The sequence below is a fragment of the Phaseolus vulgaris genome, chromosome 1 (assembly GCF_000499845.2).
Source record: "Phaseolus vulgaris cultivar G19833 chromosome 1, P. vulgaris v2.0, whole genome shotgun sequence".
Taxonomy (NCBI): domain Eukaryota; kingdom Viridiplantae; phylum Streptophyta; class Magnoliopsida; order Fabales; family Fabaceae; genus Phaseolus; species Phaseolus vulgaris.
In genome coordinates, this window is record NC_023759.2 from 48,609,395 (window position 1) to 48,632,937 (window position 23,543).

The following is a 23,543-nucleotide window of genomic DNA, read 5'->3' on the forward strand; positions in this document are numbered from 1 at the left end:
CTTATCTTCAACTAGTTGTTCAGGTCACGAGAAGCCAACTTTGAGTAAGTATACATATCAACAAATAGACTCATTCATAAATATAAAAATAAGGAGAAAATTGTCATCCTATAATATTATGGGTTTGACCCAGTTGATCTCTGATAAGCAAAGTGTTTTTTTTTTATAAATATTTTCTTTCTTTCTTTCTTTTCCTAATCTTCATCTCATGCTCTAAATCATGATAACTTGATAAGTCCCATCACCAACCAATACCAATATAATGCAAAGAAGAGTAATTTTCTCATATTTTTTTTTATCTTTTGTCACATCATTTGTTTTATTTTCATCTATTTATCTTACTCTTTATTAAAAAACAATTTAAATTCCCTTGTAATATCCTTTTATATTATAAATGTTGAAATATTTTATATGTTTAATTATTAAATGTAAAATCCTGCTAAATTTATTCTTTATAAGTATTTACAAGATAAAAAATTAAGTAAACTTTTTTATAAACTCAGATGTGCATGAAATTAGTTTTTGATAGAAAGTTACTATCATAAAAGACATTAGAAAGTATGTTGACCCACTGTAGTTTTTGGATGGAAGTTGCAAGACACAGGTTCATGATATGTTGTTTCATTGTATTAAGATTTTAAAAAAAAAAACTATTTTAGGTTGTCAAAGTATAGATTTGTTTGATTGATGAAGTTTTGAGATGTTCATGTAGTTGAGATATTTCTTCACTATTAATATATAAGGGAAACAATGTTTTCGTTTGACTTCAAATCTTTTAAAAATAATGGAAAAGATAAGCTTGGCTACGTGCATTCATTTAATTATTTTAATTAAAAACACAATGTCTTAAACAAAACAAAAACTCTTTCTGTCCTCTCACATTTTAGTTGAAATTAAAAGGCTAGTCAAGGTATTTTTAGCGTACTTTTATGTAATGATAATAAATAAAAATAAAGCAAAACGTGTCTTAGTGTTTATTGAATTGAAATTTGACAAGTAATACCGAATCAAATGGTCTAAACGTGTATTTATTTAAATTAATCCGCATGTTCCGAAACTGGTTAACTTTTTTAATTAGTCCTGAATTATTTTTAACTATTAAGTCTTTAAATTTATACTTATTTTCTAATTAATTTCCTTCCTTCATTTTCTCTAATTATAAAGGAAAAGTGTTATCGGGATTAGAACTATTGAACTCTCTATCGGTCGGTCGTTTGGTCAGCTCTTCCTTCTTTCTCTCGAGTAAACTCTTTTTGCACCTCTTGTTCTTTTACTTTTATGTAAAATTCAGATTCGGATGATACCTGCTAAATATACTATGATATGACATTTAAGACTTTGACTTGTGACACTCAGTGTATTTAGTACTGGATGATCATGTGCTTATTTACATGATTATTATGAACTCTTATTATTAAACTTTATTAAAAATTTAATCTATAATTAATAATATACTGTTTAATATTTAATTTTTGATTAATCGTTATGCTTAAATGTAATGGTCACGATCTGAATTTTGGTTCGATCAGAGAACGATCTGAATTTTGGTTCGATCAGAGAAACCGACCGGTACAAAAAGAAAAACGAGAAAAATTTATGCGGGTCTTGCACAAAATTATTTCCTACTAAAATTTAGATATAAACACAGTAGAACCACAGCTTTTCTAGAAACAAAAGACAAAAGCACTTTTAGTTTCATTTTTATTTTTAATATTCCATTTATTCAGAAATGAGTGGTTCGATTTTGTTCTGGTTAAGATAACATAAAGCAATTACATTTATGTTGTTTTATATGCTATTTATTTTTTTTGTTCATTTCCTGTTATGTTATGAAGTTTTCTAAATAAAAGAAGAGATCTTAATAGCAGTGAGAGGAAGTCAAAGCAGAGGAATAATGAAGCATCTGGGTCTTCCCTTTTTTCCTGCAACTTGCTCCCAACTATAGCCTATGGTGGCGGCCCCGACAACCCTGTTCTGATTAATCCTTCTCGATGGTCCAATAAAGTACAATGAAATTTCCAAGAAAAACAGCCACATCACATACCATAACATAACTTTATTCACACCACAAACTTTCTACATTGCCTTATCAAATTCGTACAAGCTATATCTTTCACGTCCAAACTTTCTTCCTTTCACACGTGCACTTCCTTTTCTTCTCTTCCAACCCTTTCTTTCTCTCTTCCAAATACAAAACTTCAACTTGTAGCAGCTGCTGGTTACACCCAAGAAAAAGATACAAGAGGGTTTCTTTTTCTTTAGTTCTCTCTCTTTCTCTCTCTGTTCATGGGTTGCTGCTTTAGTGCTCCTCTAAAGATCAAAGCCGAGAGTCCTCCACGTAATGGTATCATTCTTTTTCTAGTTTTCCCTCCTTCTTTTTTTACTTTAACATCTTCATTCTGAACTGTGTTGGCTTATGCTGGAGACCATTTGGATTGGAGTCTTCAAAGTTCCAACTTTATGTGGTTTTGTGAATAAAATTTTGCTGCTTGTTTGTGTTCAATGTTTGACTCGTAAAAACCAGAGAAGACTTGCTACAGATGAATAATACGTGATCAGTTTGTGTGCATCCATAGCAAAATTTAAAGACTTTGAATCAATTGGCACAGATTGATCTACCTTAAATAGTAGTCTTAAATTTGAGTTTTTGATGGTCCTACCTGACTCAAATAGAATTGCTTTCTCTAAAAGATACCTGATTTTTAACGAAATTAAATAAAAATCGAAACCATCTGATATCAAATGCAAAAGTTTATTGGTTTGAATGAGGAAATTGGTCTAAACTGTCATTAAACTGGTGTCTCCCATTACCCATAAAAAATACTTAGTTGAGACTTTCTTTTATTTGCAGTGAACTTGGATCCTCTGCACATTTAAAGGAACTAAAGATCCGAAAATTTAATTGTTAAATTCAGTTCAAAATTACAAGTTTGGCATGCAATAAAATAAAGTTAACGGATTTGATTTATGCAGTTCACGATAGAACTCAGCGATCGTGATCTCTCCAACCATTAGAAGTTTAAAGTATAGAAGAAAAACAGACAGAGAATTTGATAATAGAGATTATTCCATTTTTATTTTCTTAAGATGTTCTTGGTATGTAAGATTTTTAGTGCAGTATTACATAAGCTTATTATAATGTCACTCAACTTCTTTTCTTATTCTTAAAAAGTGAAGATTGTGTGCATTAGAGAAGATGAATGTGTCTTTTGAATGAAGCAGAAAATAGATGTTAGTAAAGTGGCTGAAGTGAATCGATGTTCTGTTTTGACATGGACAGGTTTGAAAATAGATGGTAGTAAAGAAGAGAATGATCCGAGTGGTTTAAGCGGCAAGGTGTCCTCTTCATCTATGCTTCTAACTCCTCAGAGTGAGGATGAGATATTAGAGGCCACCAATTTGAAGAATTTTACATTCAATGAACTAAGAACTGCTACAAGGAACTTTCGTCCAGATAGTAGGGTAGGTGAAGGGGGGTTTGGTAGTGTGTTTAAAGGGTGGATTGATGAGCACACGCTTGCCCCTACTAAAGCAGGGACAGGAATGGTCATTGCTGTGAAGAGGCTTAACCAAGAAAGCAACCAGGGACACACTGAATGGTTGGTGAGTGTCACTTTCACTTGCCATGGCCTTTTACAATTTAGAACATTGAACAATTGGATGTTTTTAGTGGCATAATTGTCAAGTTTGTTTCAAGACATGTTTATTGTGACCCTTGTTTTTTGTAATGTATGTAGCAAATAATAGTAACATATTCCTTCTAAACATTCTAGGTAAAAAGTTATTAGAAACTATAAAGTTTTTAGTGGAGCTCAATACATCAGAAGTAAGAACAACAATTCGTAATTTTTAATAAATTTCAATCAAGAGTAAAAAGTGTGTCCAGAAAGAGTGTTAGAGATGTGTTCTTAACATTTGTGATAGGATAATAGATGCTTGCTTGTAGTTTAGATATTCATTGTGAATACTGTAACTGATTAGCCTGTATATGTAGACAGAAATCAACTACCTGGGGCAGCTGAGTCATCCTAATCTTGTGAAGCTAATTGGTTACTCCTTGGAGGATGATCACCGGATTTTGGTGTATGAGTTTGTGGCCAAGGGTAGCTTGGATAATCACTTGTTTAGGAGTAAGTTTGTTTGTGAGTTGCTTTGTTTATACGTTAGCACCTTAAGCTCCTCAAAATCTCATATCTACCAATGTTTCTGGATCAGGGGCTTCTTACATTGAACCACTCTCTTGGAACATCCGTATGAAGATTGCTCTTGATGCTGCTAAGGGCCTTGCATTTCTTCACAGTGATGAAGTGGATGTAATATTTAGGGACTTCAAAACTTCTAATATCTTACTTGATTCTGTAAGTGAAATCACATTGATCATACAAGCTTAAGAGATAGGTATTATTAGTTAGCCCTGGCTTTCTAAAATTCCTTTTTGTCAATGACAGAACTATAATGCAAAACTCTCTGATTTTGGGTTGGCAAAAAATGGACCACAAGGTGACAAGAGTCATGTTTCTACAAGGGTGATGGGCACCTTTGGCTACGCTGCTCCTGAGTATATTGCCACAGGTATCTCAAATAATATCACATTTCATTCTTTAATCACACCTTGCATTTAGTGGTTAACATCTAAACCTGAGGATTTTATTCATAAACCTGAAGATTTTAGAAGCTGTTTTTCTTCTCTCCTTGAAATGTTTGTGGAAAATTTGTCCAAACAAACTCATAATAACATAGCATATCTGACCAGTCTCTAACAATATACTAAAATATCAACAGAAGTTCTAAAGTTTAAACCTAAAGGGAACTTGCATGTAGGGATATTATATATTAAGATAAAATTTTAGTCATTTACATGTCTCCTCTTAGCAACCAAAGATTTTAGTGGTTTATGACAAGAACCTTCCATGTGGGTTGAATTTGTTACTGATTTCTAAAGTAAGGTCTCCAACACAGCAATCACTGCATACACAGTCTCACAACAAAGAACCAAAAGATGATCCATAATATGAACCTGACCTTTTTCCAATTGTGTATCTTGTGCAGGGCACCTAACCAAAAGGAGTGACATATACAGTTTTGGAGTTGTTCTTCTCGAACTTATGTCAGGAAAACGTGCACTGGACGACAACAGGCCAAGTGGGGAGCATAATTTAGTTGAATGGGCCAAACCACTTCTGATAAACAAACACAAGATTTCTCAAGTCATGGATGCACGTATAGAAGGCCAATACTCTAAGCGAGAAGCCAAGAGAATAGCTCACCTTGCAATTCAATGCCTATCTACAGAACAAAAAGTTAGACCAAACATAGAAGATGTGGTGAGATCATTGGAACATCTTCAGGATTCCAATCACACACAAATAAATGGTCATAGCTCTACCACCAATTCTACTCCTATTTCTAGTTTGTCTCCTTCTCCTCTTCGTACATAGGAGACCAACTTCATCATTACACATATTTTGCATTGTTTTTAAGTAACATGGAGATGCCACTTTGTGTAGCATGCATGGTTCTTAGTTGTGCAGATTTTGATTCCTTTATCTACCAAAAATGCTATATAACTAGTAGCTTTTGAAAATCATGTCAAAACTTAAAAATGTTACCTCCGAAACATAAACAAAATACGCTATAACACGTTACTAATGATGCATATTTTGACATCCTATTCTACAATTATGCTAGAGCACACACTCTTCTTTTTCTTTTCTATTTTTCTGAGTCTCTTTTTGTCTTCCATTTTCCTTATCAAACACTCTGTAAAAAATTTCCATTTTCCTTGTCTCATCAATTATTGTACTAATGGTGATAACAATCCCTAGACCTATTAATATCATCATAGCAAAAAAATCCCTATAACTATTTTATTTATTTGAAGTGTACACAACTATGCCATATAAGTGTTAATCTTAAAATCTGGCATAACTCTCGTACCCTTTTTTCCCCTTTGTTCATATTATTATACTGATTTATTTTTTGCAATTTAAAATGTTAAGAGTTAATATAATTATGTGTAAAGTGTGATTGTGATGTGTTTGATAAAAGTAGACAAAACCTAGCTCAAAGTTGAAAAGTTAAGTGATAGGTGAAAGTTAAGAATTTTTTTTTCTTCAATTTATTATATCATATCAAAATTATAAATAAAAATAAAGTAAAAATAAAGTGATATTTTTCATTATTTATAAAAGTGGAAAATATTTTAGTGTGCCTAATACCCTAAGTTTTACTTCCCATGGACGTGATTGAATGGTTTCATTTTCAACCAAAGTCTTGAATGATCCACGAGCATCATGATGAGTGCCAATGCCTTCACATTTGGCTCTGGGATCTCAAATTTCTAAATTCAGTCTAGAATGGAACAACCTTGGTGAGGCAAAATGAGAAACAGCATTAAAATAACATCACCTTAATTCATGTTGCAACTTGAAGTAAATAATAGCCAATCCTATTTTAGAACCATTTAAATTAAATTCCACATGAATTCGACCAAACTGGGTCAGAACGTATCTCCTCTACTGACATGGACATGGATGCCCCTTTTGAATGACCTTTGTTGAATTCTTTTGAGACATCAAGCTTCGACATTATTACATGTTGAAGAAGAAAAATCTGCATATGCTTAAAGTTGAACCGCTATGATATAAACAATGTTCTTAAAATGTTCTTTTTAAGTCCTAACAACAACTTAACTTTATGTAATTAATTTAAATACCTACCACGTGACGTGAGACTAGGGCCAATTATCTATGATTGTTTATCTTGATTGTCTGACTTATAATCTGAGTGGGAAAGACATGGCAATTGGGTTCATGGATTCTGAAACCAAAGGAGTTGTTGTTTTCAAATGGCTTTTTAATTTTTTTATGGCATGCCATCAATGCTCTTCAACTTTAATCAAATGTATCTTACGTTGGTTCAGTACTAAAGCGTGGTTGGTATGTTTGGATTTTGGGAATACTAAAGTCACGGTCTCAAAAAATGAGGTGAAAGTGAGATGCAAAAAAAAGTAATCATAACTGATGAATACTTTTTTCTGACACGTAGGTAGGAGGAATATTCCTTAAACTTCACTTTTAACTGTGTTACAAAGCTTGACATGTGAACTACACTTCATTCATACATAGCTATTCACAAACAACACTTATAATGGACACTATTACAATTTTGCCTTTAGATGTTGAGATTGCGTTCGTTTTTAAATCGGAGACTATAAATTACAATAACATGTCTTTCTTCGCCATATCGATTATCAAAAACATATTCACCATATTAATAATTTACAATTTCGTCACTTAACAAACATGCCGTCTTAGCTCAGTGGTAGAGCGCGTGGCTTTTAACCACGTGGTCGTGGGTTCGATCCCCACAGACGGCGAAAAGTAAATTTTTTTGTTTTAATATTTTTTAATATTTATTGAAGTAAATGATAATTTAATTAGTTTCACTAGAATTTTCAATTGCGGGGATAGCTCAGTTGGGAGAGCGTCAGACTGAAGATCTGAAGGTCACGTGTTCGATCCACGTTCACCGCATTGGGTTTTTTTTTTTTTTTTCAGCGCTTCTTTTATTTATTGGGGATCAAAGTATTCACTGCAAGCCTATTAAATGTTCATTACTTATAAACACACAATCCTTTCCATTAAAAACAATAACCTATATATTTATGATGATTATTATTTTATCTTCTTTAGTACTTTATTTCTTCCAATATACTTATTGAATAATTTAATTGTTTGATAATAAAAATGAATTTATATTTTAATACAATTGATATTTATTTTATTACTCCTTCGGGGGTAAGTTAGCAGAGAAGTATGCTTGTAACTCTGACAACACAACAGAGTTACATAGGCACAAAGCCCTAGTCTCTGGTAGTAATAATAGTGTTGAGTTGAAGGTCAGTTACTCACTCAATGGAATGCAAAACCCCAAAATCAGAATATCCAAATTAGGATTTTTGTCGAACCATTACTTCGTCTTCCCTGTAGTGACTTAGATCGTACAGATCCATTTTCAAGGAACTTCCAATTTTTTTTCAGGTTAATCCAGTTTCCTTTCATGCATGTGCTCCTCGCTGTTTTTTTTTACTCCTTTCACTGTTATCCATGTTCTATGTAATGTTTTGATTTTGCTGAATTTTTTGTGGGAATTGTTTCATTTCTTTCTTCCAGAGTTCTGTGTAATGTTTGCATTTAAAGCTGCTGTCTTGAACTGCATTTTTTTTGCTCAGTGCGGGACTTCGTGGTAGAGTGAAAAGAGGGGGAAAACATGATCAGGGCTTAACGATTTTTTGTGGAGCTGAAGGCGTCGATTTTTAAAGGAGCTTCCGTTTCTGAGAGGTTAAATTCTGTCTCCATTTCTACCCAATTCGTCAAAAATTTCCTTTTGTCATGCATCTGTTCTTCAACGGTTTTTGTTTCACTGTTATCGGTGCATATTTGATTTCACTTAATTTTTAGTGGGAAATATAATTATTTTTCTTCGGAGTTCTATGCAGTATTTTGATTAAAATCTGTTTTGAACTACCTTGGAGTTTGGTAAAATTTTGACTGGCGGGACCTCGTGTTCAGGAAGGGAAAATGGAGTCAGGGTCTTGTCAATAAAGGAGTAGTGGAGTTTTTGATTTATCGGCTGTTTTTAATTTTTCAGTGAATAGTGTGTGGTTTGCTGATTGCTTCATGCATGGCTAAGAAATTGGAACTATCTGTGTATACGGATGCTGCCGAGTATATTTATTGTAAGACCCTTTTTGAGTGTGAAAAAAGTTATTTCAGGTTGTTAATTTGAATGATTGTGTTTGTCACGCTTCTGCGTTTTCATTACATTGTCTGTATTTAAACTATCTGCGTCAGTGTGCAGTTCCAGTTTCACATTGAAGGAAGCTTATAGTCTCTTATTTTTCCAGTAATGAAGGATTTGTCAGATGAAGTGATTGTAGTAAAAATTCTGTTCTAGTTTAGTGTTTTTCCCCGACACTGAATCCGATATTTAATGGAATTTGTAGGCATTTCAATAGAACAACAGTCCGTTCTAATACTACATTTGTCTTTCAGGAGGTGGAATAATACTAATAATAATAATACGCCTTGGAGGAACTGTAATGGCTCAAAGCAGCTCTGATGAGGATACTGATATTAGTGAATCTGAAATTAGTGAGTACGAAGATAAATCCTATGAAGAACTTAAAAGTGGAAGTCAGAATTTGAAAACACCGGATGAGACTTTCACTTGTCCGTACTGCCCTAAAAAGAGAAAACGGGATTATTTGTACAAGGAGCTCCTTCAACATGCTTCTGGGGTGGGTCAGAGTAGCTCACAAAAGAGGAAAGCTAGAGACAAGGCTAATCATTTGGCTTTAGTGAAATATTTAGAAAATGATCTCATGAATGTAGATGTTCCATCAAATAATTCAAAACCGGTAGATGAAAGTGATTCTTCTGTTAATTCTAATGATCAGTTTGTGTGGCCTTGGGTTGGAATTGTAGTTAATATTCCTACTAGACGGACAGAAGATGGACGCTGTGTTGGAGAGAGCGGTTCCAGGCTGAGGGATGAGTACAGGATCAGGGGTTTCAACCCAGTTCGAGTCAATCCTTTGTGGAATTTTCGGGGTCATTCTGGAACTGCTCTTGTAGAATTCAATAAAAACTGGCCAGGCTTAGATAATGCAATGGCATTTGAAAGAGCGTATGAATTAGATCATCATGGGAAAAAAGATTGGTTTTCTAATTGTGGGCAGAAGTCTGGTCTTTATGGATGGGTTGCCCGAGCCGATGACTACAACATGAACAACATCTATGGAGAATATCTGCGGAAGATGGGTGATGTCAAAACCATATCTGAGCTTATGGAAGAAGAAGCTCGAAGGCAAGATAAACTTGTCTCCAATTTGAATAACATTATTCAGGTCAAGAACAACCACATAAAAGAGATTAAAGTGAGATACGATGAAACTACTGACAAAATGAACCTTGCTATGATGGAAAAAGATAAACTCAGTCAAGCTTATAATGAAGGTATCTATTCTTATTGGGCCTCAGGACCAAATTAGCTACAAATGCATATTACTTGAGTCACTGTAGGGGTTGACATCACAGGATTTTGCATTGCGAAATTAATTTTTTAAGAATATTGTACTGGAATTCTATTTCATATTTTAAAATGTTGTCTATTATTTTCAAATGGTGCTTATGTGTTGTAACAACTTTTTTTTGGCATGATTCCTTCAGAGATACAGAAAATGTGGTCAAGTGCCAGGGATCACTGCCACAAGATTTTTACTGATCACGAAAAGCTTAAAATGCAACTGGAATCTCAGAAAAATGAGCTTGAATTACGGAAAATTCAATTAGAAAAACGTGAGGCACATAATGAAAGTGAAAGAAAAAAGTTGGCAGAAGAAATCGAGGAGGTAGTGTTTTTCTTATTTTGCTGCATCTCCTAGTGTACTGTGGTTGAAATTCCTGTTAAATTAAGATTGGGGAAATAATATTATTATTTTAGGTTGATTGATTATTATGGTTGAGTTTTAGGTATTTCAATGCTCTAAAGGAAGGTGTTAGCTACCACGATTAATCTTTTTTCCAATTTTTACTTATTGAGTTTGATGATAGTGATGATTGGTTATTTTCATTTAAATTTGTGGATCAAAATTTGTGATAATTCTGGAAATATGATGAAACTGGTTTTGATTTGGTGTGTATATGCTATTGGAGGCTGTGAATTGAAAATAAATTTATGTTTCTATTGATGGTGTATTTTCCTATAAAGTAAACTGTTTAACTATTCAATCCTTGGTGGCACAGTATGTAATTTGTCTGTCTGATTTTGATCTGGGAAGGGAAGTGATCCTGTGCCATATTTTGTCATAGGAGATACTATAGATCAGATGGCACTGATATCTGAAAGTAATTGTGAAGTATTAATTTAAATTATGACCTCGATTGAGCTATCATTTGCCAAAAGCCATGCATTTAATGAGATGTAATTTGGGAAGTGAGAGGGAATGGGAGTGATCAATCTTGAGTTGTATGCCAAAGAATTTCATGTCATTGGTTTTCTGTTTACGGCCATTAAGGTGTTTGCCTAAGGACTATATCAATAATTCTTTTTATATAATCGGTTATTGCTGTATCTTTCAAATCATTTAAAATAAAGAAGTGCTTAATAAGCTTGTGGAAGGCTTTGTTTAACACTGCCGACATTTATTGCTTTTTGCAGAATGCAACAAAAAATAGTTCTCTTCAGATGGCTACTCTTGAGCAAAAGAAATCAGACGAAAATGTTATGAAACTGGCTGAAGATCAAAAGGTGTGTGGTGCCACTTTTTAGCTTTTTTAACGTCGATAAATGTCCTTGTCAGCACCAGAATGACTTAGTATAATGCTATTTATACTTTATACAGAGGCAAAAAGAGCAACTCCATGCTAAAATCATTCAGCTTCAGAAACAACTTGATATGAAACAAGAGCTGGAGTTGGAGATTCAGCAATTAAAAGGATCTTTAAGTGTATTGAAGCACATGGAAGATGACGAAGATGTTGAAATTCTGAAGAAAGTAGATAATTTACAAAAGGATTTAAGAGACAAGGAACAATCACTTGAAGACATTGAATCACTTAATCAAACACTAATAATTAAAGAGCGTAAGAGTAATGATGAGCTGCAGGATGCCCGACAAGCATTGGTTGATGTAAGTCTGCATCTTTCAAATATATCTTCCTACTAATTCTTCAAATTAATTTGCAAGGGCATCTCACTGAGGTTCAGTCCAGTGTCACTATGCTTTTACTTGGCTTATGGACTGGTAGTGTTTTTTATGGTGATCTTGCTCGCCTATTTGAAATGTTATGTGTTGAAGCGCACACGGACTTACAGATTTATATCTTTTTTTATTAAGCATTCCAATTTTTTCTTTTATTTGGTTAAGTGTGGTGTTAGTTTTTATGATTCATACCAAGGTAGCAGAGTGACTTTAGTAAAATTAATGTTCAAAATTAATTTGCAAAGTGTTCAGTATTTCTTTCAAGATTTAATGGTAATGTTTTTTTTTTCTCACTTGCAGGGAGTTAAAGAGTTACCATCTCATGGAAATGTTCGTTTAAAGAGAATGGGGGAACTTGACAGTAGACCATTCCTTGAAGCAATGAAAAAAAAGTACAATGAAGAGGATGCTGAAGAGAGAGCTTCAGAACTGTGCTCGTTGTGGGAAGAGTATCTAAAGGACCCAGATTGGCATCCATTCAAAGTTATCATGGATGCTAATGGGAAAGAAAAGGTATTTCTTTATTAAACATATTTATAGATCTCCTGAAATTATCCTGAAGCCCATGTGCTTCGTTGCATGGCTCTCTTAATCACACTTGGTTCACTATGTTATTTATCTTTATTGTGTTGTGGAAGAATACAATTAATGTTTTGATAGTTTCCGTACTCTGCATTAGAAATATTTGTCTTTCTGAACCTGTAATACTTTCACAGATTAACCTGTAAAATGAACAAAAAAAAACAGATTGGTATAAACTTTATGTTATGATCTTTTATCTATTATGTATTATTATAAACTTTACGTAACTTTCAACTTTTAAATAAAACTTTTCTCTCCCCTCTCCCACGGAAATCCTACTCCCAAATACACCCTTAGGTTTGGTGTTTAGCGGAATAGAGGAATGCTTCTGCTGATTAGAAGAGTCGTATGTGGTTATTGATTAATTGGAGAAAAATGTCTTGACCACTAAGAATGTTTAAGTTTTAAATAACCTTTTAAGACTGGCCACACTGATAATGGAAAGCTTCAGTAATGTAAATTGTCGAAACCTGTTGAAAGTAAAGCCTAGCCTAGCCTAGCCTAACTCATTTCAACACCCCAATTACATTTTCTCTTTATGAATTTGTAAACCTGGAAAGCTTGAACAGCCTAATAAAGCACTCTGTGTTATGTTCAAATATGAATACGAGTAAGTTGGTTGTACTCTCGTGATATGTCTTTATTACTATTGTACAAGGGGATGAGATATTTGTAGAACATACGTATATACTGAGCTCATAAGGTTTGGTGTTGGGAAGGATGACATTAATTTGAGAGAATAAGAGCTAATAAGGATGTCCCCCCATAGCCAAATAATGAGTGTTTTGGTAGCATTTGTTTTAACCATGAAGAGTACATCTTTCAATTCTTCCTCCAAAGCTTTATGAAAAATATCATTCTTATTTAACAATTTGATAAATACAGATGCTTTTAATTCATTTTAACCTAAAATTATATTAAAAAATTCTTTGAATTTGTAAGCTGAACATTTTCATTTTGTCATTTGGCATCGTGGATTTATTATTTCAGGAAATTATTAAGAATGACGATGAAAAGCTGAACGGGTTGAAAGAAGAGCTGGGTGAAGGTGCATATAAAGCAGTGGTGGAGGCATTGTCAGAAATAAATGAACATAATCCTAGTGGCCGGTACTTAACCTCGGTATTATGGAACTATAAACAAGGAAGGAGAGCTACTCTTAAAGAAGGAATACAATTTCTGTTGAATCATTGGAAAGTTCTTAAACGCAAGAGGGGAATGATGTGAAGGTTTGTATATAACTGTATTAGGTTACTGCATGTCTTTTTAACTGTATCTATAGTCAGATTGCAGAAAAAAAATAATTTTAAAAGCTATTGGTATGTTGCTTGGTTACTTATAAGTAAAAGTACCTATGGACCTAGGTTAATTTTCACAAAAAAATAGTAGTTAACAACATCCTCTTCTGTTTTTATACTGTTATTGTTCAAATTATTGTGATGTAGCTAAGGATTGTATTTCCGAAAGGTTGATGTTGGCTTCGGGAAGAGAATTATGCATAGCAGCCTGGTAGCATGCATGCGTCCATGTTGGGAGAGCAACAAACCTAGCAGATGTGTATTGTAGGCTAAGTTATCTGTGATAATGCCAAACTCTGTAATTTCAGTTTGGCACTTTAATTATGTGTTGCCGGAAGCAAACTACATTCATAATGGCACACTCTGCAATCTTGTGTGGGAGAAGACATAAGTTAAACTTCATGACTATATATCATTTCACTTTTAATCTTAATTTTATGAGTAATTCACATTCTGGTGCAAATATATTTTACTGTCTCTTCACCATGATCCAGCTAATTGTTAGTTATTAAAAGTAATATTTTTCCCTAATTATTTACGTTTGATGGTGGCTTGTAGATGTGTTTTTCATTCTAAGCTTAATCATTTTGGCTTCAAGTTCTTTCTTTATACTCTGAAAGAAAAGGCCAAAATTAGTACATATATTATTGTAAAATATTTTATTATAAACTAGGAAGCATAATTAACACCTACCTTAAATTCTTCACATTTCTTTGGTAAATGCTCAAAATTACTAACTAGTTCTTCATGCTCTAAATCAAGAGAGGTTGATTGCCTCCTGACCTAAAAAGACAATGAATATAATATTATTTTCATAATTAGAAATCATATATACAATCTCACATACATAAGATTATACTTTAAAAAAATTCATTCATAATTTTAAAATAAACTAACAAAAGAATTTATATTTTCAATTATTATGTAGTTTTTTTTGTTAAATGTAATTAATAAAAAACATTATTTTTATTGTTCTCATTAAAAATGTGTTGGATCATCATACTCCTTGTTCACTTCCACATCATTATTATGACTAAGGGATTGTTTCTTTCAAACACGTCCTTGTAATGAAAACAATAAAAGTCTCTTCATTTTATATCAACTGCAAACATTTTTTTAATAGCAGATAAATAGAGAGGATGCCATAACAAACAGGTCAGACAGTTAAGGTAATGAAAAAAATCGATAGAAAAATATATAAAAAAATCAGTACTTAAAAAAATTAATAAATATTTAATTATAAATATTCAAATTTTTCAGGAATGTCAAACTTAAATAAACCTAGTATTTAAAAAACCTATTTTATAAAAAAAAGTGAAACAGTCTTTTAGATTTTTCTAAATATCACGTTTGAAAGGGAGTGATTTTTCTTATGAAAAAAATTTCAACAAAGAATCTTAATATTTTGAACGAGATAATAGATTTTTATTTTATTATTTTTATATACAATCAAATCTTCTTGATTCAGTCTAATAATATTAAATGGTTTAAGAATTATTTTAAAAAATAATATTTTTATGTAATATTTTTTAAAATTTTAATATGTTTTCATAAGTATTGTCATTACAGTAAATTAAAAGAACCAGTTGTGTGTGAGAGACTATGCATGTCAACTTTTTTCATTCTCTTATAATTGTTATTATTTTCTATCATTCTAAAGAGTAAGTAGATTAGTTAAATTGTGATTTATAATCATATAAATAATGACTCATTAAAAAACAATTTTCTTTAGTCATTTAATGGTACCAGCTACAACAAACCATTAAAATATAATTTATTTTTATTTTTATTTTAATAATTACAATTTATTATATCATTTTTAATAGTTTTAAATTTTAATTGTATATTGTCAATTGTATGGAGATCACATCTACTATAGATGAGAATATTTCATTGTATATAAATGGGTGCAAATCTCATTCCATGAGCCAGTTTTTATGGGATTGAGTTAGGCTTAAAGTCCACTTTGTAATGGTATCAGAGTCTGATTGGCAGTCTCGGCGTTTTATGAGGTTGAGTTAGGCTTAAAGTTCACTTCGTAATATGGTATCAGAGTTATTTAAAGCCTATCATAACTAATGTTGTTGGACTTATTATGTCACTTGCTATCGGACCGTTATTGGACCACCCATAATGTTATCCCACGCACGAGTTGTTATGTTCAGCGTGATGGGTGTGTGTTAGAAATTCCACATCGAGTAGAGATTAAAGTATTTTCATTGTATATAAGTGGTGCAAACCTCAACCCCATGAGTTTGTTTTATGGGGTTGAGTTAAGCTTAAAGTCCAACTCATAGTATGAATGCAAACATTTTAAGTTTTATTTTTAAATTATAATTCAATGCAAACATCTTTAATCTCTATTAAAAAAATTATAATTTGTATCTCTTCTTATTATTTGATTTAGTTGTTATCTCTTCTTATCATTTGATTTAGTTATTATCTCTTCTTATAATTTGATTTAGTTGTTTTCTTATGTTTTTACTACTTCTTTTTTTTATAAAAAATATAAATATAATAATGATAATGTGTTGCCGGTAGTTTATAATAAAGAATTTTCTAAAATTATATTTTGATTGTATACCTAAACTAGCAGCTGTGTAGGTATTTTCTTTCAGAAGTTTGAGGGAATTTTGAAGCTGTGGCAGGCCGCATTTGTAGCCAATCTTCACCGACCGCCTAAACAGGCGCTTTTTGGCTTTTACCATTGCGAATTCCAATTTCAATTCCTTTTTGACGTTTCAATAATAACACATTCAGATTGAAGAATCGAGAAATCTGTAGAAGGAAGAATAGGATGCCCGAGATGGAAGAGGGCGAGGATATAGAGCAACCTCTAACGGCCATAGCAGAGGCGTTTGAGGAATTGTCTAAGTGGAGGAAGAAGGAGGTGCACCACATTCGTCTCGACACGTTCTGCGAAGCCGCCTCTCTGGTCTCCGTTCTCTTCCGGTGTCTAGGCCTGGCTTTTAAATTCGCCGAATTGGAATACATGGCGAAGCTACAAGGTCTCGTGGAAGCATCAAAGACATGTCCGACGCTAGAGGATATCCTCGTGCTTGATGTTGCCAGTGATACCGTTAAAACATCTGGAAGCTGTTCACGTAATCTGCGTAGGGTTCGGCAGGGTCTGGATCTTGTGAGAGCTATATTCGAACAGCTTCTATCCAGCGACGATACTTCTCTGAAAGAAGTCGCTTCAACGGCTTATGGACAGGTTTGTGCTCCCTATCACACCTGGGCGGTTCGAACAGCCGTGTACGCAGGGATGTATACACTTCCAAGCAGAGAACAACTTTTGATGAAGCTGAATGAAACAGAGCAATCCGCAGAGAAGAAGATGAAAAGGTACATTGCTGCCTCACATCCCATTATAGAATACATTGATAAACTCTATCTTTCTCGAAACATCACGTTGGATTGGTGAGTTTAGTTTATCAAAAGGAAAAAGAAAGACAAAATATAATAAGTTATAAGTTAAATGGCATTTGTGTTTGTGTTTGGCTCACTTGTATATACACACATGATGATGATGATGATGTAATTATGTTAGTTTTACTCAGCTTTTTGTCCTTTAGTGAGAAGATTAATTTATTCCAGTTTTAAAATGAATGTCTATAGGATTTTTAATAGTTTCAAATTTAGATACACTTTTAATAATTCTAATTCTAAAGATGTGTAAGTAAACTCTCAGAATTAATGTTAACATGTATTTTGGATAGTTTTAAAATTATATGTACAGTTTCTGGAATTATCGCACTTTTAAGTTCTAAAATTAAATTATTAAAAGTGTATATAAAAAATAGTTCAATTAAAATTGCATGTAAAAATTAGTTTTGATATTGTGCATACCATTTTAGAATAGCTAAAAATGTATATAAATATTAATTTTGAATTTATACATTTGTATATAACTTTAGAACTATTGGAAATGTATATAAATATTAGTTCTAAAATTGTATATGTAAACTTCATACAATTTTATCAAGATAATTTAAATTTTATAATAAAAAATTATTAATATTTTAATAGTAATTTTGAAAAACTTTGAAAATAAAGAAGTGGTCATCATAATTCAAAAAAATTATAAAAAAAAACTTAAAAACAAAATATTTTGCGATATCGGATTTAAATATAGGATTTGTTTAGATACCTATAACAGTTGTTCTAAGAGATACCTTTGATTAAAGGTTCAACGAATATGATTTTTTAGAATATTTATTTAAAAAAAACAAATATCATGTGAAAATAAATAAATTATTTTAGTTCAAAAAAGGGTATGTATTTTCATTCATAATAGAAAATCACGAATTACCTGAACAGTGAAAAAAAGTATTTATATTTTAATTTTATATTTATGTAATTTATGTTTATTAGAGTATAAAAAAGTGTGAATGCCTAATATTGTTTATGAATGATACAATCAGCAAAAACAGTGTAAACTATACCAATTTTTCAAAAAAAAAGTATTGAATTGAATATAATATATAAGATAATACAAATTGTGTGCATTTTTTTTTTCATAGTTTACGTTCGTGTTTTAAATTTACATATCGAATAGTGAAATTTAGTATATAGTGTCGGATTCAATTTGTGCTTTCAAATTAAAACATCGAATTGTGTAAACTGATATATAAATGATGGAATTGTTCTATTAAATATTATGATTGGTGGCTGAAAGGGAGTTATATAAGTGGAAGGGAAAGGAGGTATGAGGTATGAGGTGTAACTGAAATTATTTAAAAATGTGAAGTTATACTTTATTTAGGGCTATTTAAATTTTAAAAAAAAAATTGACTTTTCACAATTTATATGGAGGTGCATGAGAATGTATGGTGTCTTTACTAGTGACGGCTCTGTTTTTGTTTGCTTTTTTTTTCATTTTTTTGGAAGTCACAAAACCCAAAAAAATATAGTAAGATCCAAAAAATAGAGTACAAAACTAAAAATAAAATTATCTTCGCATTGGGGAAATTGAATACAACGAATCTTCTCATCAACTCTCTCATACAAATGATGAAACTGCTCTTTCATATGCAGTTAAAAAATAATGAAAGTGTTGCAACTGAAAGTGAGGTAAGTATGGAGTGTGAAGGTAAGGTTATTTAAAAATGTGAAGTCACGTTTCATTTAGGGCTATTTAATTTTTTTTTAAAAGGTTTATTTTCTTGTCAATCCTATGCTACACGATCAAATGATGAAATTACTATTTCAAACTCTGTCGTTAGAGAAGAATAATAGAGTTGTGACCGAAAAAGATGTGTTTTGTATAAAGGTGAAGGCAGGAATTATTGTAAAATTATATAAAATAAGAAAAAAAACTGTTTGATTATTAGGTTGCTTTTAATTTAGAAATATCTTTTGAAAAAAAATTGCCCCTTATTACCTTATATATCAAAATGAAAAATGATGACAACAAAATGATATTTTTTAATAAATAGTTATTACTTTAAAAGAACTATTGTATACTGAATCCCTTTTTCTACTATCATTAATTATCAAACAACATTTTCTTTTTAAATTAAACTCCATTTAGTTTATCATTTTCATATGTTTATTTATAACTTGAATTCAATACTTTTAAAAAGATTAATTATTAAAATAGCAGTATACCATAATACACATTATTTATCATAAACCTTAAATTAAATTCTAATTTAATAGAATTTTTTCTAAATTGTAATTATAATATATTTTATTTATTATTATTATTTTGTTCATGTAAAATAAAACATTTTTTATAAACTTGAAATACTACTTCTAATAAATTAAAATCTATTTTTATAATACAATTTTAAGTTAGTTATTCATTATATCATTTTTAGTTTTTTTTTACTTGTTACTATATTTCTCATACTTAATTATACTTATTTGTTAATTAAAAGAATGATTGAAAAATATATAATATCTTTAAATTTAAAAATTATAAGTAAAATAAGTACATTGTGAGAAAATTATAATAAAAAGTATTTAAAAAATCTAATAACAATAAACAAAAACAAAAAACTCATGGAGAGTGAACCCTAAAAAAACATTGGTGCTATATATATACTTGTAACTTCGACAGGCAACTCTGTTAGGGTGCAGCTCTTCTGCTGAAGTCTAATCGGGGCTGTGATTATAAAGAGAGAGGCTTGAGAAGGAAAACCCTAATTTCATTGTTGAAGAAGGTGCCGCCATCTCCTTTGGTTCAAAGGTTTCGGCTTTGGTATCTCATCTTAAAATTGAATTGGGTTTTTCCTTCAATGACAGTTTTCCTAATTTACACTTGATATGAGCCTTGTTCTTTTGTAATTTTTAATTTTTTGTACTTTTATATTCAATCTTGTAACTTTTTTGCAGAGTTTTTGTTCTGCGCGTCATTTTGTTTTCTTGTTGTCTCGTCTCTCTCTTTTGCTTAATGGCTTAAGGAACTGTTCTTAGGGAGGAGTTAGTGTGTTTCTTCTGGGCATCGGCACACAATCGTAGAGATGGTATCACAATATTAAACGTAATTCCTTCATCAAACATTGAACTTTATTTTATAAGAAACTGTGGTACATGTCTTTTACTCCAATCTGGTTTCTTGTGAGCATGCTCTTCTGAAAATACCAGATCTTATATAGTTTTTTCTAATGTGTTTGAACTAGCTAGTTGTGTAAGAGAAATGTTTGAAAATATGCCAATGATAATATCTAATTTTCAAGATTGAGGTTAAGCCTAAATATTTCAATTAAGTTGATTATTGTCACTGTGTATTAGAAACTAAACTAAGTCTTGGTACAAGTCTGATAATAAAAGAAAATCTTATTTTGAAATCTTTATATGAACTAGGAAAAAAGGGAATGAAGTGCACAGTGAATGGGTGCAACTTATGAATTGCTTTGGAAGAGATTCAAACTAGATATAGCTTTTAACCTTCTAGTTATCGTATATTAGTATTCTATTAGATTACTATACCTAATATGCTACTTGAGTGCCTCTGCCCAGGTTTCTGTTGTTTTATAGAGTTGCTACTTCACCTGTAGATTTGAAAGATTATTTAGTATTGGAAAGATGTTAGTCTGAATCTCGAAAAAAGATAGAAGATTAGGTTATGTTGTGGAAAATTGGCTAACTACATATCTTGAATTAGCATTTGTGTGGTGTTTAAAGGTATTTTACATTGTATTATTGGGCAGAGGAGGGTAGTTCTAATAACACTGTTTCTAGTTTAGCCATTTTTTTTAAGAAAACCCTGATTCCCATCATATTCTTAGACTGAGATGAAGTTGTTGAGGGAGATCATAGTTATAGAAGACTGTGGAGGAGGGCATAATACTCTCTGGGCTTGCGAGATAGACGAACTCTGTTTCAATTGTCAAATTCTTTCTTTCAACCGCATATAGTAATAATAAAGTCTATTTTAATTTTTTTAAATATCTCTAAATAAAATATAACTTCGTATTTTTAAGTAACATTAGTGTGAGAGGATAATTGTATTTTGAACGTGTCTAATAAGATTGATAAGAAAAATGTTATATCAAGTGTTTCCTATTTTTTTGAGTCTTGTATATCATTTTTCACCCTCGCTAACTTTTATTTCTGGATTTTGTAGTTTTAAAAAACAAATAAAAAATATAAACAAACAAAATCGCAATCGCCAATCTTCTTTCAAAGACTTCAATGAGCATCCTCTAAAAGTTTGAGCCCCAGTCATAACCCATCAGTGGGCTTTCCATTATTGGATCCAAAATCTTCTTACTAAATCTGGAATGAATTCTCATGTTCACCCCTCTTATTTAAAAATAAAAAGATATTTTTATTGTGTCATATAATGAATTTGGATATTAATACTGAGTATAAATAAATATGATAATAATAATACAAAAAGGTATAAGTAAATCCCAAAATCATAAATATGCAATAAGTAAACCTTCACTACCATTTCTCCTTATCCACATTCCAAGGATAATTGTAGTGTAGTGTAAATAAGCAACCAAAAAGAAAAATGGTAAAACAAAACATAAAGGATCCAAACACGGTATAATATGTAGGAAGAACTAGATTCTGAAATTCTTGCCCAAGAAGGTTTGGCCGAATTGCCAATTAGATGGGACAATGTTCCAAGAGGTGGAGCTGCGTCGGTCACTGCCTGTCACCCTGAAGGAGAGTGACTGACCAACCAGAACCGTGTTTGACTGCCAGTTCTGCCCCCAGTTGCGGCTCATGCTCATCCACCCGCTCCTCGACCCTTTCAAGCTCGCCCTCACGATATCCCCTGCACCTCCCACGTTGGTGATCAAGATCAAGTTGAAGTAACGGAATCCGTTCATCGTGAACCTCATCCCTCCTTCTTTCCTGCAACCCACCCTGCATCCCACCACACCCAATCATTCACACAATGCACATATTATTTATTCATTCTTTCATACATTAATATAATTCCAACCATTTAACCATAATTCATTCTAGACATGTATAATTAACTCAAATTACTGTTTCTCTTTAATATTCACGTGAGCGTGTTGTGGGGTTTTATTCCCATAATTGTTACTATTTTCTACCATTTTAAGGAGTAGAGTACATTAGTTAAACTCTGTTTTATGATTCCAGGAAAGAAGCAAACGAGGTTGTTGGAAGTAGTACCGGCGGTAAGAGACAGGGACGATGCCGGCACGATATTGTGCGATTTTAAGGAACATGGGCATGGCGAGGTCGAAGTGCGGTCTGGGAGGGTTGCACCAGCCGCCATTGTCGCTGGGGAGAGCGTAGTTAGGAGGGCAGAAGTTTGTGGCGGTGACGAAGATTGAAGGGTTACCGGGAAGACACCATTTTGGGTCATGGGTGCATTTAATTTGGAAACACGCTCCACAACTGAAGCCATTGTTGAACAGAGCAGTGCTGAGTGCCGCAGTATTGACACCATACCCTTGGGAGTATAGGTTCCCATACCCACATGCCCCTCCTACAAAACATCACATCTTATATTTTATTTTTCTCACTGTTATATCTATAACACTCTTCATGCTGTTAGAGTATATGTAGATGATTTACGTACCCATAGTGCCTGAGGCGTCGCTGCCACCGTAGAAAGTGGCATGAGCGGTTTGCCATGGGCCACCGGAAAAGGCGCCGGGAATTTTTGCTTGGGAGGGAGTGAGAAAGGGCAAGAGGGAGACAATGGCAAAGATGTTCAGCATCGGCATTGTATTTTTACTGGTGCAATGAAAGTGTTGAGTAGGGTTTTGTTTTGGTGATGAGGAAATGGAGGAAGGGTTGGCATGTATTTATTATGGAGGGAGAGTGGCTAAAGCTTCAATCTTATTATAGAGAGCCACCAAGAGATTTTTAGTTTCATCTTATTACATCATATTAAAAAAACTTTAAAATTAAATCAACTTTATAAAACCAGTTCTAAAAATTAAGTTTACACCTTGAAGTATATACTATAAAGTATACGTATATTTAATGGACGTGAAATCTAATATAAAAGCAATGATGTCAATAGGTGAAAGAAAAGGAGAATGTGTTTACAAGATGATAATACTATGTTGTTTTTTATGCATGTTTCATGGTGATTGTTAATATATTAAGTTGCATTCATATGATGCAAGAAAAAGCGTGGAAGGGTTGGTGTTACAATGAATGAGAGAAAGGAATTTGAATGAGCAGAAGGCTGACATAAAATCCCTTTGCTTCATTTGGAAGTTGTGCTATGAAGCAACCATTTCTGTGTTCAGAATTTGGAAACCACACGCAGTTTTACATTTGCAGTGAATAGTGCAGTATATATTGTTTTAAGCTGCCACATAGAATTGATTTTGAATTATCAGATATGTTATATGTGCTTATATGCATTTAAATCGTATATTTATATTCAGATGTGTGTTTTATAATAAAAACTAAATTTCTAAATTTATACAAACATGTCATAC

General features: G+C 32.2%; 4 protein-coding genes and 2 non-coding genes across 13 annotated transcripts; 5 read left to right on the forward strand and 1 right to left on the reverse strand.

The window, feature by feature from the left end:
* The first annotated feature begins 1,672 nt into the window (after positions 1-1,672).
* Positions 1,673-5,679, forward strand: LOC137814977 (receptor-like cytoplasmic kinase 176). Its single transcript, XM_068617963.1, has 6 exons — positions 1,673-2,344; positions 3,281-3,603; positions 3,995-4,130; positions 4,216-4,358; positions 4,449-4,572; positions 5,050-5,679. Exons 1-6 carry the CDS (start codon positions 2,287-2,289, stop codon positions 5,436-5,438), a joined length of 1,173 nt encoding a protein of 390 aa, XP_068474064.1. The 5' UTR covers positions 1,673-2,286; the 3' UTR covers positions 5,439-5,679.
* Positions 5,680-7,306: 1,627 nt separating this feature from the next.
* Positions 7,307-7,378, forward strand: TRNAK-UUU (transfer RNA lysine (anticodon UUU)). Its single transcript has one exon. It is a non-coding gene; the product is annotated as a tRNA-Lys (tRNA).
* An 84-nt stretch (positions 7,379-7,462) lies between these two features.
* Positions 7,463-7,535, forward strand: TRNAF-GAA (transfer RNA phenylalanine (anticodon GAA)). Its single transcript has one exon. It is a non-coding gene; the product is annotated as a tRNA-Phe (tRNA).
* A 62-nt stretch (positions 7,536-7,597) lies between these two features.
* LOC137814976 (protein INVOLVED IN DE NOVO 2-like) lies at positions 7,598-14,096 on the forward strand. 8 transcript variants are annotated; one of them, XM_068617962.1, is made up of 10 exons: positions 7,807-8,042; positions 8,234-8,342; positions 8,653-8,740; positions 9,057-10,019; positions 10,233-10,414; positions 11,224-11,313; positions 11,408-11,695; positions 12,068-12,280; positions 13,340-13,578; positions 13,795-14,096. In XM_068617962.1, the coding sequence occupies exons 4-9, from the start codon at positions 9,104-9,106 to the stop codon at positions 13,574-13,576; spliced, it is 1,926 nt and encodes a 641-aa protein (XP_068474063.1). In that variant the 5' UTR covers positions 7,807-8,042; positions 8,234-8,342; positions 8,653-8,740; positions 9,057-9,103; the 3' UTR covers positions 13,577-13,578; positions 13,795-14,096. The 8 variants fall into 8 exon arrangements, with proteins under 8 accessions (XP_068474059.1, XP_068474057.1, XP_068474058.1 ...); XM_068617960.1 differs by having other exon boundaries at positions 7,810-8,042; positions 13,817-14,096; XM_068617961.1 differs by having other exon boundaries at positions 7,818-8,042; positions 8,175-8,342.
* A 2,202-nt stretch (positions 14,097-16,298) lies between these two features.
* Positions 16,299-22,963, forward strand: LOC137814980 (ACD11 homolog protein-like). Its single transcript, XM_068617969.1, has 2 exons — positions 16,299-16,995; positions 22,222-22,963. Exons 1-2 carry the CDS (start codon positions 16,445-16,447, stop codon positions 22,301-22,303), a joined length of 633 nt encoding a protein of 210 aa, XP_068474070.1. The 5' UTR covers positions 16,299-16,444; the 3' UTR covers positions 22,304-22,963.
* On the reverse strand, positions 21,448-22,814 carry LOC137814979 (expansin-A6-like). Its single transcript, XM_068617967.1, has 3 exons — positions 22,667-22,814; positions 22,255-22,573; positions 21,448-21,978 (listed from the first exon to the last, which is right to left on the reverse strand). Exons 1-3 carry the CDS (start codon positions 22,812-22,814, stop codon positions 21,669-21,671), a joined length of 777 nt encoding a protein of 258 aa, XP_068474068.1. The 3' UTR covers positions 21,448-21,668.
* Positions 22,964-23,543: the final 580 nt, after the last annotated feature.